This window comes from Panthera uncia, chromosome A2 (assembly GCF_023721935.1).
Source record: "Panthera uncia isolate 11264 chromosome A2, Puncia_PCG_1.0, whole genome shotgun sequence".
Taxonomy (NCBI): domain Eukaryota; kingdom Metazoa; phylum Chordata; class Mammalia; order Carnivora; family Felidae; genus Panthera; species Panthera uncia.
This window is the reverse complement of record NC_064816.1, coordinates 8554849-8570199: the sequence shown is the minus strand read 5'-3', so window position 1 is coordinate 8570199 and position 15351 is coordinate 8554849. Positions and strand designations below refer to the sequence as shown.

Sequence of the window (15351 nt, the reverse complement as noted above, 5' to 3'; positions counted from 1 at the left end):
GGGGCAGGGGCCTCTCATTTGGCCATATTCTCGGGCTGGCAATACCCTGAAGATTACTACTCCGTGGAGCTGCGGCCTTTGTGCTCGAAGCCAACGCTGCTCCCCGCAGAGTTCCCCGTGGCGCAGCAGGCAGGGCCTTGCCTACAGACTTGTGGGCCCTGCCTCCCCAGCCCGTGCTCATTAGCTATCTCGATCCCAAGTCCAAACTCAAAAGTTGAGCTCAACACACATAAGGGGCAGCCTGCAGCCCAGCTGATCCTCCTGCTCTGGCCAGCTACCCGGTGCAGACGAGACCACGGAACCACCACATTGGCCATCGTCTGCGGGCCCCCTCGCGGCAGAAACAATGACCTAATTGGCCACACTATGCATGTGATCGGGGCCAGAGGGCGCCAGGCAGGCCACAGCCGGGCAGTAAATGAAACAGGCACGAAACACAGGTGAGAGAGAAAGTGCTATATACTCCCGTGATTACATTTCACGCATGAAGGCAAAATGTTGCCTGCCACCAAAGACATCAGGTAAACCAGATTTCTGTGAACCCCACGTGCCAGAACAGGATTCAGAGCTTCCTCATCTGTCCCATTTGCAAAGTGTTCCGTTTGAGTGGCAGAGTCCTGCCCTCGTTGCCCGGTCTGGGAGTGGGCTTTTGTGAAAACAAGCTCTTGCCCTGGGACTGGTGCACTCAGGGGACCCCTAGGGCCGGCAGCCACGGTGGCCTGCTCAGGCCTACACGGGAAGAGCTTGCCTGAAAGGCGAGGGAAGCAGGCAGGTTTTGCCTCTCGGGAACTCTTTGGTAGGCAACCAGGGATGGCTACTTAATGGCTTTTCCATTTTTATTATCTTTTAGTAACAAGCAAAAGATCCACACCAGGGCCATGCTGCCTAGCAGGCCTCATGCTCAGCACGGTCTTAGCTGCAAAAGCCTCTGAGCTTTGAGAGGGGGAAGGACCCTCTCAGAAGCCCCAGGATTCCCTAGAAAAAAAGTCTCCGGGCCCCAGAACCCTACACATCACCAATCAAAGCACAAAAAAATAGAGCCGCAAGAAATGCAGAGAGGAGGCGGGGTAAGTAAGGGGCTCTCTGCTAGGCAAGGGAGGTCTTGAGGAGACCCGGAAGCTCTGCTTACCACACCCCCCGCAACACAGGGCTTCTCCGTCTCACCACTAATGACATTTGGAGCCAGACGATTCCTTGTTGAGGGACTATCGACTACCCTGTGCCCTGGCCTCGACTCACTAGATGCCAACATCATCCTCCCCTGGCTGTGACAACCAAAAGTGCCCACGGACATTGCCAAAGGATCCCCGGTTCAACCCCTGGTTGAAAACCATTGTTCTAGGATGACCAGCCGTCCTGGTTTGCAAGGGACAAAAGGATTTCCTGGGACAAGGGACCTTTAGTGCTGAAATCAGAAAACTACCGGTCATACTGTGACAAGTTGGTCACTCATCCTTCCTTCCTCCCAGCCAACCTCAATCCCACCACCTGCCAGCAAACGGATCTCTTCCTCTACCCTCAGGAACTCGAAGAGTAGCTCTTCGCCACCCAGTACGAAACTACTACGTCTCAGACACATAAATAGATTGCATCCCACCCCCTAGCTTCTTCTGGGGCCAAACACTTTCCGTGTCTCCTCTTTCTTCCCGGGCGCCATCTCCCAGTGCCATGACTTCCACAAGGCTCGCTGAGATGCGCTCTAAATTGTTCACATATTTCTTATATTACTAAGGCCAAAATTGGCCTAAAACCTCTGGTAGGGGAAGCGGTCCCGCCCCGTGGAGGATATGACTGGGGTGCAGAGCCCTGGTTTGCCCCTGTTCAACTCCCCTTCAGCGAGTGGCCCCAGAGCCACGAAGAGGTCACCTGGGAGAGGGAAGGATGGAGAGACCATGTGGCTCCCCCGGCTCTCTCGCTAACAGGCAGCAGAGTCAGCACCACCTGCCACACAAGGAGGCGCCCTGAAACCCTCTGAAGAAGAGACGAAAGAAAATGGAGTTTCCTGCCCCGGCGTTTCCTACACCTGCGGGGAGATGGCCTGTCTTACGCCTGCAGCCCTCTGCCCAGGGGATCCCACCCTGGTCAGTCCCAGGCAAAGCACCCCCACCCAGCTTCCTATCCATTTGCCTCCTCCCTTTAAAGGCCTCTCTTTGCTTGGTCCCCCAGGGAGCGTTCTTATTACTATGGAAACAATGATGTCATGTGGCCGGGTGGGGCTGAAAGTCCCTCCCACCACCTCCTAACTGCCTACGTCACCACTCAGAAATTTATAGCCCACTGCTGGGTATTTATAAGGTGCCTCTGGTGTGACCACAGATTCAGTGCAGGGCTGGCAGCTATTTATAGCCAGAGAATATACACTTATTACACACACACACACACACACACACACACACACCCCGTATTCTGGGCCACGTGTTATATAACTGCCATTATGCAATAACACCCATTATATAATAATTATGCGCTAATGGGGATATAATAAGGACACACTCCTCAAAGGCTGCACTCAGTCAGCCTCCTGCAGGCCACCTCCGGGGATCTCCTGATCTCTCTGCACACTCTGCCCAGTCCAGAAGAGTCACCAGGTGTCACCCTACTCCCAGCTGTCATCTGCAGCTTCCCCTAGACCGGCTGACCCAGCCGCAAAGCTCTCTCCAGATTCCTTCCAGTCTTGTCCCTGCCCCTGGCCTGGAGAGGACACTCTCCTCTCTGCCATACCTTTAAGCCCAACATAAAGAATTATGATGGGATAAATCCTGGAAGGCTGAGGGACATTTCACCCCCTTTCCTTTAAGAAAGGAAAAAGGCAGCAGCCACCACCAACCCTGGAAGGAGACTGGAGGGTCTAGAAAAGCCTCTAGGATGCCAGGCTACTTGAAGAGTCTATCCCACACAGAGGATCACTCTGGCCCTCTAGGAAGGAGCTGGGAAGCTGGCTCCAGAGAGGAGAGGCTGGGGCCAAGCGAGGCACAGCCAAGCAGGCCACTTCTCACCCGCCCCTCCTTCCCTCAGTGCCCCTGCCACACCCCAACCCCCATGGTGGCTGAGCCTTTGGCAGGGGGGTGCTCAGCAGGGGCTGGGCCTCAGGCCCTGACTTCCACCATCGGTGTCATACTGCCAGCAGAAATGCCCACGGCAGGATCCTGGCTGCTCAGATACCAACGTACATCCTGCTGGTCATCATGTTCCCGGAAGGATAAGCAGAAACTGTCACCTGGCGGGGGAGGGGTCAAAGAGGACAGATACCGGCTCTGCACCTGGGGTGATGGGGGACACATTGCTGGAACGGGCAGGGAATGGGAAAAGTTAAGACCACAGTGGCACTCCCTGGACCCGGTTCAATTAGCCCAAACATACCATCTGCTCTTAAAATAGATATCTCCATATTTAAAAGTTATTTGATACGGGAATTAATGAAAAGAAATGAGAAGAACTTACACAGACCTGAGAAGTGGGTTTCCCTCTGGCTCAGGAGGGTTATTTGGGGAGCTTGTCTGTCTCTCTCATTTCTCTATTGTTTGAATTTTTTAGAAAGAGCGTGTTTTACTACTGTAATAAAAAAAAAATCAAATACATCATTTCAAAAGAGTAGTGCTGAGGCTCAGGCGACACTTCTGGTCTCTGCATCCCACGCTGCAGAAACAAATGTCTGCTGCTCTCTGGGGTCTGGGATGGGCCTGACGGAGCCGCTGGCTCGCCACATAGGCCTGGGTCAGCTGGAGAGCAGACCCCCTCTTCTAGTCCCCAGATCAGTGGCCTCAGCACATGGAGAGACCATGATGCGAGATATGAGGAGGGATATTCGGTAGGAGACTCTCAGATGGGCTCATGATTCCCAGGAGGGAGAGGAGCCCCCAGATGGCTTCAGCCCAGGGTCCTGCTGCCCAGAAAGGGAAAATGGCATAGGACATACAGGGGAACAGCCAGGGCTCAGAGGTTCTGTTGCCATGCGACTGAGGGGAGAGGCCAGAGGTGAAGGCGGGCAATGTTCTGCCTGAATCCCTCCGTTTCTTCTACGCCAGAGGCTCTCAGCTGGGGCACTTCTCTCCCCGTGGAAATGTCCTGAGGTATCTCAGTTGTCACACCCGGGGTGGAGCGTCGCAACTGACATCTAGCTGGTCGAGGCCAGAGATGTTGTTAACCACCCCGCAATGCACAGGACGGTCTCCACAACACAGAATGACCTGGCCCCAGTGCCGAGAGAGCTGTGGTTGGAAAACTCTGCTCTACAGGAGCTGTTATCAGTGGTTAAGAGGTTATGTCCCTATCTTACCAGCCACGGAAACAGGAAAATCTCTAGCATGGGCTAGCCGCTCCTATAACCCGACCCCTCCACGTGCTGGGAGAGTTTTTATGTACGCAGATCCAAAGTTTTCAAACTTTAAGAAAGGGGTAAGCGTGAGAGTGTATGTGAAGGAGCATAAAAGACAATGCAGAGCAGATTACTGCAAAACTTCCAGCCATCATCTGGTTAATTGCGACAACTGCATTCATTTTTCTTATTTCAAACTTCAGTTCCAAGCAGACTCCCAGGAAAAGGGCGTGACACAGCAAGGATCAGGGATCCCAAGATCCAGCCGAGCGGCCTGGCCCCAGGCCTGGACTTCCTGCCCGCTCTACCTGCCCTTCCCCACACTCCAGGGAGAGGTGCCAAGAAGCCGGGCTGGCCACAGCAGGGTGGAGGCATCCAGTGGGCCCAACCCGTATCATGCTGCCTCTTGGGTCAGAGGCAGGGGGCCAGCTGGTGGGGAGGCCAGTGTCAAGGACAGGCCAGGTGCCCGATCACTGTCTCCACCCCACGTGCTCAGCAGCTGGGGGAGCCCTTGAGCTGAGCCACAGGCTAGGCTCCAGCCTCACCGTCTCAGCTCCTAGAGAGCAACGGAGACCATGGGGACCCGCACAGCTTTCTCCTCTGAGACTCTGCCAAGGCCAGCAATCCCCATGAAGTTCCAGGAGCAGCAAGGCCCACAGGTGGCAGCTTTGGGGTCCTTCTGCTGGAAACTCATCGTGTGACCTCAGTGCCGTGACATCTCTGTACTTGGGTTCCCTTCTCTGTACACTGGGGATAATAATACCTGCCCTGCCTATATCACTCCACCATTGTGAGAAAGGGGATCAGCTTCGGGCGGCTGAAAAGGCTCAGCCAGCTGACGAAAACGAGCTAATTCCTCACTGTCCTTTCAAGATGGGGTTCAAACAGGTTATCTTCCGGGAAGACTCCCAGGCCCCCGGGTCTGATTCACTGATCCCCCACCGCACCGATCCCCCCGCTGTGTGTCACCTGAGCACAAACACACACATGCAGCCAGGAGCACAGATTCAAACTCGGAATCGGTGTGAGAATTGGGGTGGTTAACACACAGACAGGACTCGGCACGATGCCTTGGCCACACGGGGCCTTCGGTGGAAAAAATGGAATTAAAGAAGGGGATGGAGAGCAGGGGTGTGCCCCCCCCCGGCATCGACGGGGAACAAGAAGTTGTCGGGAGCCTGAACAAATGGGTACCCCTTCAGTTAGCAACCCCAAAATATTTTTGTGCTCCCCAGAGGACCAGAAAATCAGTTATGAGATAGCCATCCGGACAGAGGCAAAAACACAGGCACCCGGGGAGGGGGGGGGCGAGGCAGAGTCCAGCCAGACCTCCCTGCCGCAGCCCCTCCGCCTGCTGGGACCCTCTTCTAACGCCAGCCACCCCTCGGCTCAAACATGCTTAAAATGGCGACGGCGGCCTGTGGGGCCGGCGTTTGTCGTGCTGTTTTCCACGGTGCCCTTGGTGCCAAGAAAAACCTATCATCAGAAATGCCATCAGCTATATTTATCTATCTCTCAGCCCCCCAGCCTCCTCCTCCCGTCTGCCAACCAGGCCCTGCGGAGCCCCCTCACCCAGTGGGCACGCTTCCCTGTTGCTGACGCCCGTGACCACCTGCCCAACACTCACTCTCCGGCGCTCCCTTCTGAGCCGCGGCAGTCGGGCCTCCACACAGGCATGACAACCCATGGGCTGCCCCTCTTCTTACTGTATGTTGGGACGCACCCACGTGTGCTTGAAGTAGGCACCCCGACAGGCATCGGTCTGGGTGCCTCTGGTCCCAGACTGCTGGCGAGGGAGGCCGTCCGGCTCCCTTCGGCCTCAGCCCCCTGTCCTCAAAGTCCTCCTCGAGCCATGGGCCTTGTGCTCTGGGAGGGGCACCCGCGCTGCAGCGGTCTCACAAACCATCACGGAGAGAGGCAAGAGGTAAGGGGAGGGCCGGGGGGGGGGGGGGGGGGGAGGTGAGAGAGCAAGCCTGCGAAGACAGGGGCTTGTCCCAGGCCCCACCCCACGGGACACCAGGCTGCTGGGTAGACCGGTCACCCCTCTACTTCACGCCCTGACAGACAGTGGGGAGGCCAGTCTGTATGTAAAGGATTTTCAAGGAGTCCGCATGCTAGAAGGGCCCCCGCTCCCTTCCCATCCAACCGAGAGGGAAACAGCAGAATCTGGGACGATAAAGGGAAAACGGCAAAGTCAAGGTTCAGGACCACTCCAATCCTACAGCTGTGACAAAGGCCTCTACAGGGGACGTGGCTACCAGGGGAATGTACTTCGGTCCCCGGCACGTCGGACCTTTCCCTACCCAAGCAGTAGGTTCTAACCTGCCCCTTCCGGCCCTCTGGCCTAGCACAGGCCCGAGGTGAACCGACGACTACATCCTGAGCCCCCCACGCTTCCCCCTCTTGCTTGGTGGGGGCAGCCCCCACTTCCTGCGTCAGCCCAGAAGACCGCCCATCGCCTCGAGCCCCCAACTCAGAAAGGAGTTCCAGGGACCCGACCCCTCTGAGAATGAAGCAACCCAAATAAAAATTTTAAAACCCAGAAGCTCTTTCTCTCCAGCCCCCTCCCCCTCCACTGGCAAATGAAAACAAACAAGAAATCAAAGAGGCCTTTTGTGCGAGCACCGCGCTGACACGGCTGGGGCCTTTGAAAGGACTTCTGAATCGGACACTGAAGGATAAAATAACTGAAGCGTGGCAGCTCCTGAGACAGGGGTGGGGGGTGGGACTGATGGGGCAAAGAGAAAAAGGGGTGGGGAGGGAGCCACCCTCTCCCTTGGGCAGAAAAGGGGATGCTCAGCTGTGTCCTCTCCACACAGCTGCTGCGGACACCAGAACAGAGGGGGACCATGGCACGGCCCTCTGGCCAACCCTTCCTTGGCACCCCAGGTCTCTGCAGCACTAGAAAGCGGCAGAGGTGGGCCCTGCCTCCCTCTTCACGGCCCCTGGTGAAGCCCCAACGGGTCTTCCCTCCCTCCCAGCACGGATCACTGCACACTCAACGCCCACGGGACCGCATGTTCTAGAAGTCACTATGAGGCCCTCACCCAAACCCCGCCAGCCGAATGCGGGAGTCTCTCATTCTTAGAACGGCCTCGCTCACAGTAGGTTCACCAAGCGCGTGTTTCATGAATAAAGGAAATTCGACCACCCTCCAGCAATGCCGAGAAGTAAACGGAATCCTCAGGAAGTCCTTCCGCGTGTCTGGACCCCGGCCCTCCTGCTGCAGAGCGGCCCCGTTTCCTCTGGGTGGGTGGTGGAGCACAGCTGGTCCCCATGCTCAGGGCGTCCAGGTCCCCTCTGGCTTGTTCACAGCCCACAGCGCTGGTTCAAGCTCAGACGAGGGAGATTCTTTTTTTCCCTTGAGCTATAGCTTCCAACTCAGCCAGCAGAGTGAGCACTCCACCGAGAACCCCTGTGCATCGCAACCAGCGTGGACCCGACTGGTTGAGCAGACAGGCTATGGACAAAGGTGACACGAGCAGATGGTCAGGGGAGTCCTAGAAGGAGACCAAGCCAAAGGACTGTCCCAGGCCTGTAGGCAACAGCTCGCCTGACTGGGCATTTCCCATCGCCTCTTTGGGGTCACATCCCCTTCTTGAGGCTAGCCTGAGCCCCGTCACCCTTCCACCCCACCAAGCAAGGCATCCCATGTCACGTTAACAGAGCACAGGCGGCCCAGGCCGCCTTCACAGGTATGCAACCTGGACAGTCACACGCACCCCGTGCTCGGTCTTAACGCTCTCACTGTCGTCCCGTCGCAATCCCTAATCATTCTGAACTAGGAGCCCCGCACTTTTCGTTTTGCACGGGGCCCCACACATTACGTAGCTGGAAGGCCCTGCAAATCCCGCAGCGACCATGGGACCTGATCGCGCCTGGAGTTTCTGTGTTCCATACCAAACGCTCCAGTTTAAGAGGGCCTCCAGGAAGTGGTGACCACAATGGCAAGGGCTCGAGGAGCTGCATCCAGTGCGGGAGGCGTGAGGGACAGGCAACGTTTGGCCTGGAGAAAGGACAGCTTCCTGGGGAGAAGGGTGGAAAGGAACCATGAGAGCAGGCTTCAGCATCCGAGAGGCTGCCGTGTCACGGAAAACTCAGCGCTCACCTGAGTTGTCCCCTGACAGAAATGAGACTGACAGGTAAAGGCGACAGGGAGGCAGCCTTGGGCTCATGAGATCCTAACAACAGCAAGGACAGCCAGCAGCGGCGATCCGCCACCTGCCTGCTATGTGCTGGTATCTTTACAGGCTAGCTGCAACCTTCTAACCATTCTCTGGGTTGGACGAACGGAAGAATTTTACAGTGGCCAAAGCTGACCTTTGAACAACAGTGACACCTCCTCCAGGATGTTCTGAAGGGGACCCTGCGTTGGGTTAAAAGATGATCCGCACCTCTCGCGAGCCTTACGAATCTGGTTCCTGGGCCCTGCAGTCTACGCCAGCCCTGGCACCAGATGGTGCTGCCTCAACGACGCAGACCAGTGGCATTTCTGGGCCTTGAAAAAAGAGGCAGTGGGTGAGGTGGCCCAGAGGCCGCGCTAGGGGCCAGTCCCCCAGGAAGGCGGCCGGCGCTCCTGTGGTCTCTCCCACGCACTGCCACCAGAGCCACCAGATGGGCCGAGGATCCAGCAAAGGCTTAGGGGCATCGCTGGCATCATCTGTATCTTGGCAGGGCTACCATGGCCGAACGATGCCCTGTACCACCATGGAAGGGCCCCGAGGAAGAGTCCTCCCTGGGACCTGAAAACCAGCACTCACTGCAAAGCCCCGAGCTCTGAAGCAGAGAGCAAAACCAGGCAACTCTTACACCGGAGAAGGGTGACTGTGCACTTGAAAAAGTTCACTTAGACAAATCCTTAGGTGCTAATCCATTTCCTGCGACAGGTAAGGTCCGGCCGTCCCAGGACCCGGAGGCGAGGAGGGAGGCAGAATCTCCTTTCAGAGTGTTGCACACACAACCCAGGGGAGCACAGTCTGCAGAGCCCAGATGGAGAAACCCTACAGGACAAATGACCCACTTCCTTCAACAGCAACAACCCAAAAACTGCCCGAAAAGAAACCAAGATGGAGGAGGACCGCCTAGAGGTCGTGAGTCTGAAAGACGTAGCGACCCGTCGCAATGCGTGCACCTGATTTTCTTCCTTCCTTTCTTTCTTTTTTTTTCTTTTAAGTAAGCTCTACGCCCAGTGTGGGGCTTGAACTCACGACCTGGAGATCAAGAGTCCCACGCTCCACCAACGGAGCCAGCAAGGCGCCCCTGTGTGCACCTGATTCTGGTTTTGATTCCCATCCTGACCCAGACAAACGAAACTGGGAGATAATTAGGGAAATGTGAACACTGACTAGCCCGACCATGCTGAAGAAACGGTTGATTATTTTTAGGTAGAGTGATAGTGTGGTTGCGTTTTTCAAGACTCCTCATCTTTAGAGACATGCACAGATATATTTACAGATGAAAAGCTACAATGCCTGGGTTTTCTTCTAAACAACCCAGCGTGGGTGGGCAGTGGGGGGTATGGATGAGTGAGTGGAGCCTGACCGTAAGTAAGTCAGCAGCTACCGGCACTGGTGATGGGGGCTCCTTCTACATGTGAATTTCTCCATCGTGAACACGCCGAGATAAAGAAAAGAAGCACCACCCGAGTATCTGGACTTCACGGGCTTCCACTGGGGCCTGTCAGAGGAATCCGACAGGGAGAAGCTGACATGTCCATTCGGTGAAGCTTTTTATTACTTTCAGACTCTTTTTTCACTTTTAAGCAATCTCTACACTCGTTGTGGGCTCAAATTCACAACCCCAAGATCAAGAGTCACATGCTCTACAGGCTGAGTCAGACGGGCGCCCCAGATTTTTCCATTTTCTAGGACCGAAGCCTAGGTTAGGGCAGGTCCGAAGACACCAGATCACCTTCAGAGCCCTGCAGAAGCAGCTTTGGAGATAGCCCAGCAGCACTTCTGGACCAGCTTGCCACCCTAGCCCCTACTCCTGGTTTATACTAGGAGGAAGGAGCAAGGGGCACCCTGCTGAGCATGTCCAGGGGTGGGGTGGGGGGGGCAGGGGCAGGAGAAGGCTGTGCTGTCAGATCCATGCTGTTTGGGGGCTCGGCCAGAAGAAGACATTTTCTAGCCAACTGGGGTGGCTTGGGGAGAAGGCTGTGGCTGCACCTCACTATCTTGAGACCATCTACCCAAGGCCCATGCTGCACCGATTCACCCCTACTCCTTCAGTAAGGCACATGTGAATTAAAGCAATTCCAGCAAGAAATCCTACCTTTGCCGAAACTATCTGGAGTCCAGGGAGCTAGAGTATAGACGAATTCTTTTGAAATATCCCCAGTTCTCCACTCAGCTTTTATCAAGGAACTGGACCTCAGCCGGGACAGAAATGGCCGCGGCCGCATTCGATGGGGCAGGAATTCACTCATATTCCTGGGCAAATGATCTCATTATAGCTGGGGGGCGGGCGGGGATGCCTCCTTTCTCACGACAGACACCTGCCTGGTTAGTCCAGGAGCCAGGAGGCTGGCCAGAAACGGTCTCCTTCCTCACACACACTTCATCCTACCTTAGCCTCATGCTGGCAGCCGTCAAGAATTTGGCCTAAAATAGGGGCGCCTGGGTGGCTCAGTCGGTTAAGCGGCCGACTTCGGCTCAGGTCATGCTCTCGCGGTCCGTGGGTTCGAGCCCCACGTCGGGCTCTGTGCTGACAGCTCAGAGCCTGGAGCCTGTTTCAGATTCCGCGTCTCCCTCTTTCTCTGACCCTCCCCTGTTCATGCTCTCTCTCTCTCTGTCTCAAAAATAAATAAATGTTAAAAAAAATTTTTTTAAAGAATTTGGCCTAAAATAAAAGAGTCCAGGGAAACAGCTCGGCTACAGGGATCTAGCTAGAGAGCAGGGTAGGAGGAAGCCAGAGAGAGGTGAGTATTGATTTCCATCTCAGCGGCCCTAGTTCTAACATCAGAAGGTACAGAATCCCCTTGCAGAGGATCTATCTGACAGACACAAACTCAAGGCTCCAAGCCTCCCCCAAGCTCCCTTCAGCACTACCAGGCACACACCCTCCCCACTCCGACTTGCTGTAGAGACAGAGAATGAGAGGATAACTTTAAATTTTGTTTCTTCAGTCTCATTTCCAGAAAGAAAAAGGACGAACAGAGGAGAGGACTGGCAGTTGGTCATTCTTCATGAGGGGTCACGATAGTCACACCGGGCCAAGTGCAAGCCTAGAATGATCCACGGAGGGAGGAATGGCTGTGGGGGCGGTGGGAGGGGGATGTCCACTGCCTCCAACAAACTATCAAAGCCACCTCTCAGAATGAGAGAGAGTGTGAGTAAGGAGAGAGGCCTCAAATACCACCTTTTCATCCCCAGAGTTCGCCAACATAGAAACCCTCAGTGCTAATCCTAGTGGAAGTTACTTTCCCGACGCAATGCTAAAAGTTCCCCAAAATTTCATTTCTGGATTAAGTCATACGACTCCTCCCAACTTCCCAAACAGGCAAGGGAGTGACCACAGCAGAAAAGTGAGTTGCTTTTCTTTTTTATGAATGAACAGGAAGGAAGACACACACACACACACACACACACACACACACACATACACACACACACAAACACACACACTTGCGGGAAAGAACACTCACTAGAGTTGAAGTTAAGCCACATTCTGTTACATTTGCATAAAGACAGAAAGAAGGGAAACAAGGGAGAAAAAATACCGGAATAGTGGAAAGGGAAAACACACACACACACACACACACACACACACACACACACACAGAAAAAGGTTTGGTAGCCCTCTCATTACAAGTTGGTTGGGCATAATGTAAACACACTTCTGCCTTGCTTAATCACAGAGTGCCGCCCGTTTAGGTTTCAAAGGCGGCAGTAAATTGGGCGTAGCTGAGTGGAGGCTAAAAATTAACCAGCCATCTCTGTTTCAATTTGTAAGAAAACAAAAGCGGAAAGAAATTATAAAAAGGGAAAGGGTGGGGGGAAGGAACGGAGGAAGAGAACTGAACCACCCCGACCCAAAATGCTGGGCAAAACTGGAAAAGCAAAGCGGAGAACTGGAACTGCTTGGAACACAAAAGGAAAAGGGAAATTTACAGAGTTTTTGGATTGTTTGTTCCTTTCAGACCACTGCTGCAACTACGCCACTCCCCGACATGCCTGTGCTGGGGACTGCCTCTCCGCTTCCCAGCAGAGGGGTGGGGGCCGTGGGCATCCATCCTGGGGTCTCCCCACTTCAGCCGGCACACACCTCGGAGGGGAGAGCGGAAGGAATCTCATGCGCCTTTTCACTCTCTGTGAAGTCAAATGACTTTCCTACTCTCCGACAGTCAAATCCCAATCCCAGCCCAAACGGCTCCGGCTCCGGCTCCGGCTCCGGACTGGGGATCTGGGCCCCAGAATCTGCCCACCTCTGCCTTCTCTCCTCTTTTCTATTCATTCTGGCTCATAACCCGGGCTTTTACACGCCCCTCTCTCCACCGAACCGCTGCCCACCCGGCTTGTGCCAAATCCCGCTTTTCCCCAGGACTTGCAGGGAAGCCGCAGGCAAGCCAGCACCTGGCTCCCGGTGCCTCTTCTGACTCATTTTAAATCTGAGCAACGAGTGATTTCTGCATGTGTGCAGTAGTGTTCATCACCAACTCTCACCCTGGTGGATAATTCTGGGGCAGCCTGGCCCCGGTCCTGAGACCTGCAGCGCCTTTGGGGTAAGATGAGTCCTCCAAAGATGGAGACGGACGACAACCCCGCAGGTAACGTGGCAAGGGAGCAAAAGAGGGAGCATAGAGAGCGTGGAGGGAAACGGAAGAAGGGAACAGGGAACATCAGACCGGCTGCAGCCCTGGGCAGGACGGGCGCACTCGTGAGGCCTACTGCCTGCATCCCTCGGAAAGAAGAGGAACCGTACACGAAACAAATGCCAGCGAGTAAAATAAAATGGGGGGTGGGGGGCGGAGGGGGGTTGAAAGTGACCTACCTGGAGTGTGGACAAAGTAAGCCAGATAAAGATCTAGTTCTTTGATTGTGACTCCAATGTGATGTGGCTGGACGCAGAGGCCGGGGTTCGAGCACTGGGGCGACTTGTAGAGCCGCTCCCCATCAGTACTTTCCAGGGGGATCCCCTTAAACAAAATCACCATGACCAGGTCCAGCCGCCACACCTTGTCGGCCTGGCGCAGGCAGTCAATCCGCCGGATCTTGCCCTTCTGGTCGGGGTTGGAGAGCACGCAGCAGGGGGGCTTCTTGCCCGTGATGGTCAGCACAAAGTCCTCTCGGAACTCGGGCCGGATGTCTTTGCGCAGCTTGGCCAGCAGCCGGGATGCCCACTTCTGCTTGATCTCGGGCTTCTCGCCCAGCAGCTCGTCCTTCACCGCGCGCTCCTCGTCCTTCGACATCCGCTTCTCGTGCTTCTTGAAGTACTTGCGCTTCCGGGCCTGCAGGTTGAACCAGGTGTAGGAGAAGGCGCGGACGTGAGGCAGCAGCGCCTCGATGAACGGGTGGAACTCATCCTGCAGGCGGCAAGCCGGGAGCATGCGGGGCGAGGGAGGACGGGAGGAGGGGAAGACGGGGTGAGGGGGAAAGAGAAAAGGAGAAAAGAAGCGTTAGAAGGGGGGCACAAGAAAAAATCGCCGCCTCCTCCTCCTCCTCCTCCCCCCCTCCCACGGCAATTTTCGCTCGTGATTGTTCTACGAAAGTGTGGTCTGGAGCCACCGCCAGCCGAGCCAGCCGCTCGCTCCCATCTCAGCCTCAGCAGCCAGACAGAGGCACCCAGAGCCTGAGCACACACCTATTCTCTCTCTCTCTCTCTCCTCTCTCTCTCTCTCTCTCTCTCTCTCCCTCACTCACTCACACACACGCGCGCACAGACAACGTTGCCGTCCACACACACACGCTGCTGGTATCCCCGCCAGGCTCTGTCGCGCCCATGACATCTCCATGGTCTATCGCAGCCGCAAACTCCCGGCAGCTCGCCCCGGTGGCGCGGCGTCCGGGTCTGCGCGGACTCCCGTGGACGCACAGACGAGGCGCGCGGGGGCCGCCTCGTGTCCCGACACCGGTCGATTTTTGGCCACCCCCAAAAAGAGAGAACATGACATCCAGGAGCCAGCGAGGAACCGGATTTGGCTGTCCCCTCCCCACGCTGTTTTCATTCCCTTTTCTCCTGCTCCAATTGGAACATCCACCCCAGCATTTTTTTTTTAATCAGATCTAAATCCTAAATATGTGATTTCAGCTTTGTTACCGACACCGATACTAATGTTAATCACGGTAATAAGGAACAAAACACTTCTTGTTAGCACAAATAAGGTGGTTGCCTCGGCCACATTAGGGTTAAAAGCCTCGTGGGGCGTCCTGCAGCCCCTTCCCCACTGACCCCTTCACCCTCTTTCCCACTCAGGTGACAGAGGGCTGGGCTCTCGCTTTTTGGTTTTTTTTTTTTTTTTTTTTTTTTTTTTTGCTTGTTTGCTTGTTTGAAGTTTAAATAATAATTGATTTCTGTTTACAAAAATAAAACTGGAAAAAATTAAATAATTACCATTGATCTGAAGCACCCGGCAAAGCCCAACGCCCGATTCTGAGCTTCTGGACTCAACAGAGTTGTGAGTTGGGGGCGGGTGGGGGGAGGGGGGAGGGGGAGGAGCAGGGGAGGAAGGTAAATGTTTTAAAGGGGGTTATTATTGGTGTTCTGGGGAATAGGGGCCGGGCTTGGGTGGATTCTCAAACCCTTCCCCCTCCTCCCCCCCTCCACGCTCCATTGCACAGAAGGGGGAAATTAATATTTTTTTTGAAAAGGAGCAAAAAGAAAGAAAGGTCAGGGATAGCAAGCAGAGAGAGGGAGCGAGCCGGTTGCCACACACGCCAGGTAAACAAAAGCCAACAAAAAAAAATGTTCAATTTCGCCTCCTGTGCATCCTCTTTCAGTTTAAGAAAAAAGAGAGAGAAGGAAAATATGCAAAATTTCAAAATCAAAACCTACCTCCCAATCACCACCCCCAACACACAGCACACCCTACCCCACCC

General features: G+C 55.0%; 1 protein-coding gene across 5 annotated transcripts in view; it reads right to left on the bottom strand.

Annotated features, from left to right (window-relative positions):
- NFIX (nuclear factor I X) overlaps positions 1 to 15351 on the bottom strand; it is a 76769-nt gene that overhangs the window by 53501 nt on the left and 7917 nt on the right. For 4 of the 5 annotated variants that reach the window (XM_049639953.1, XM_049639955.1, XM_049639954.1 and 1 more), the window contains exon 1: positions 13307 to 14132. In XM_049639953.1, coding sequence (XP_049495910.1) covers positions 13307 to 13862 — 556 coding nt within the window. In that variant the 5' untranslated portion in view covers positions 13863 to 14132. Of the gene's footprint in view, positions 1 to 13306; positions 14133 to 15351 lie in introns of those variants that run through there. The other variant, XM_049639957.1, reaches the window with a different exon arrangement.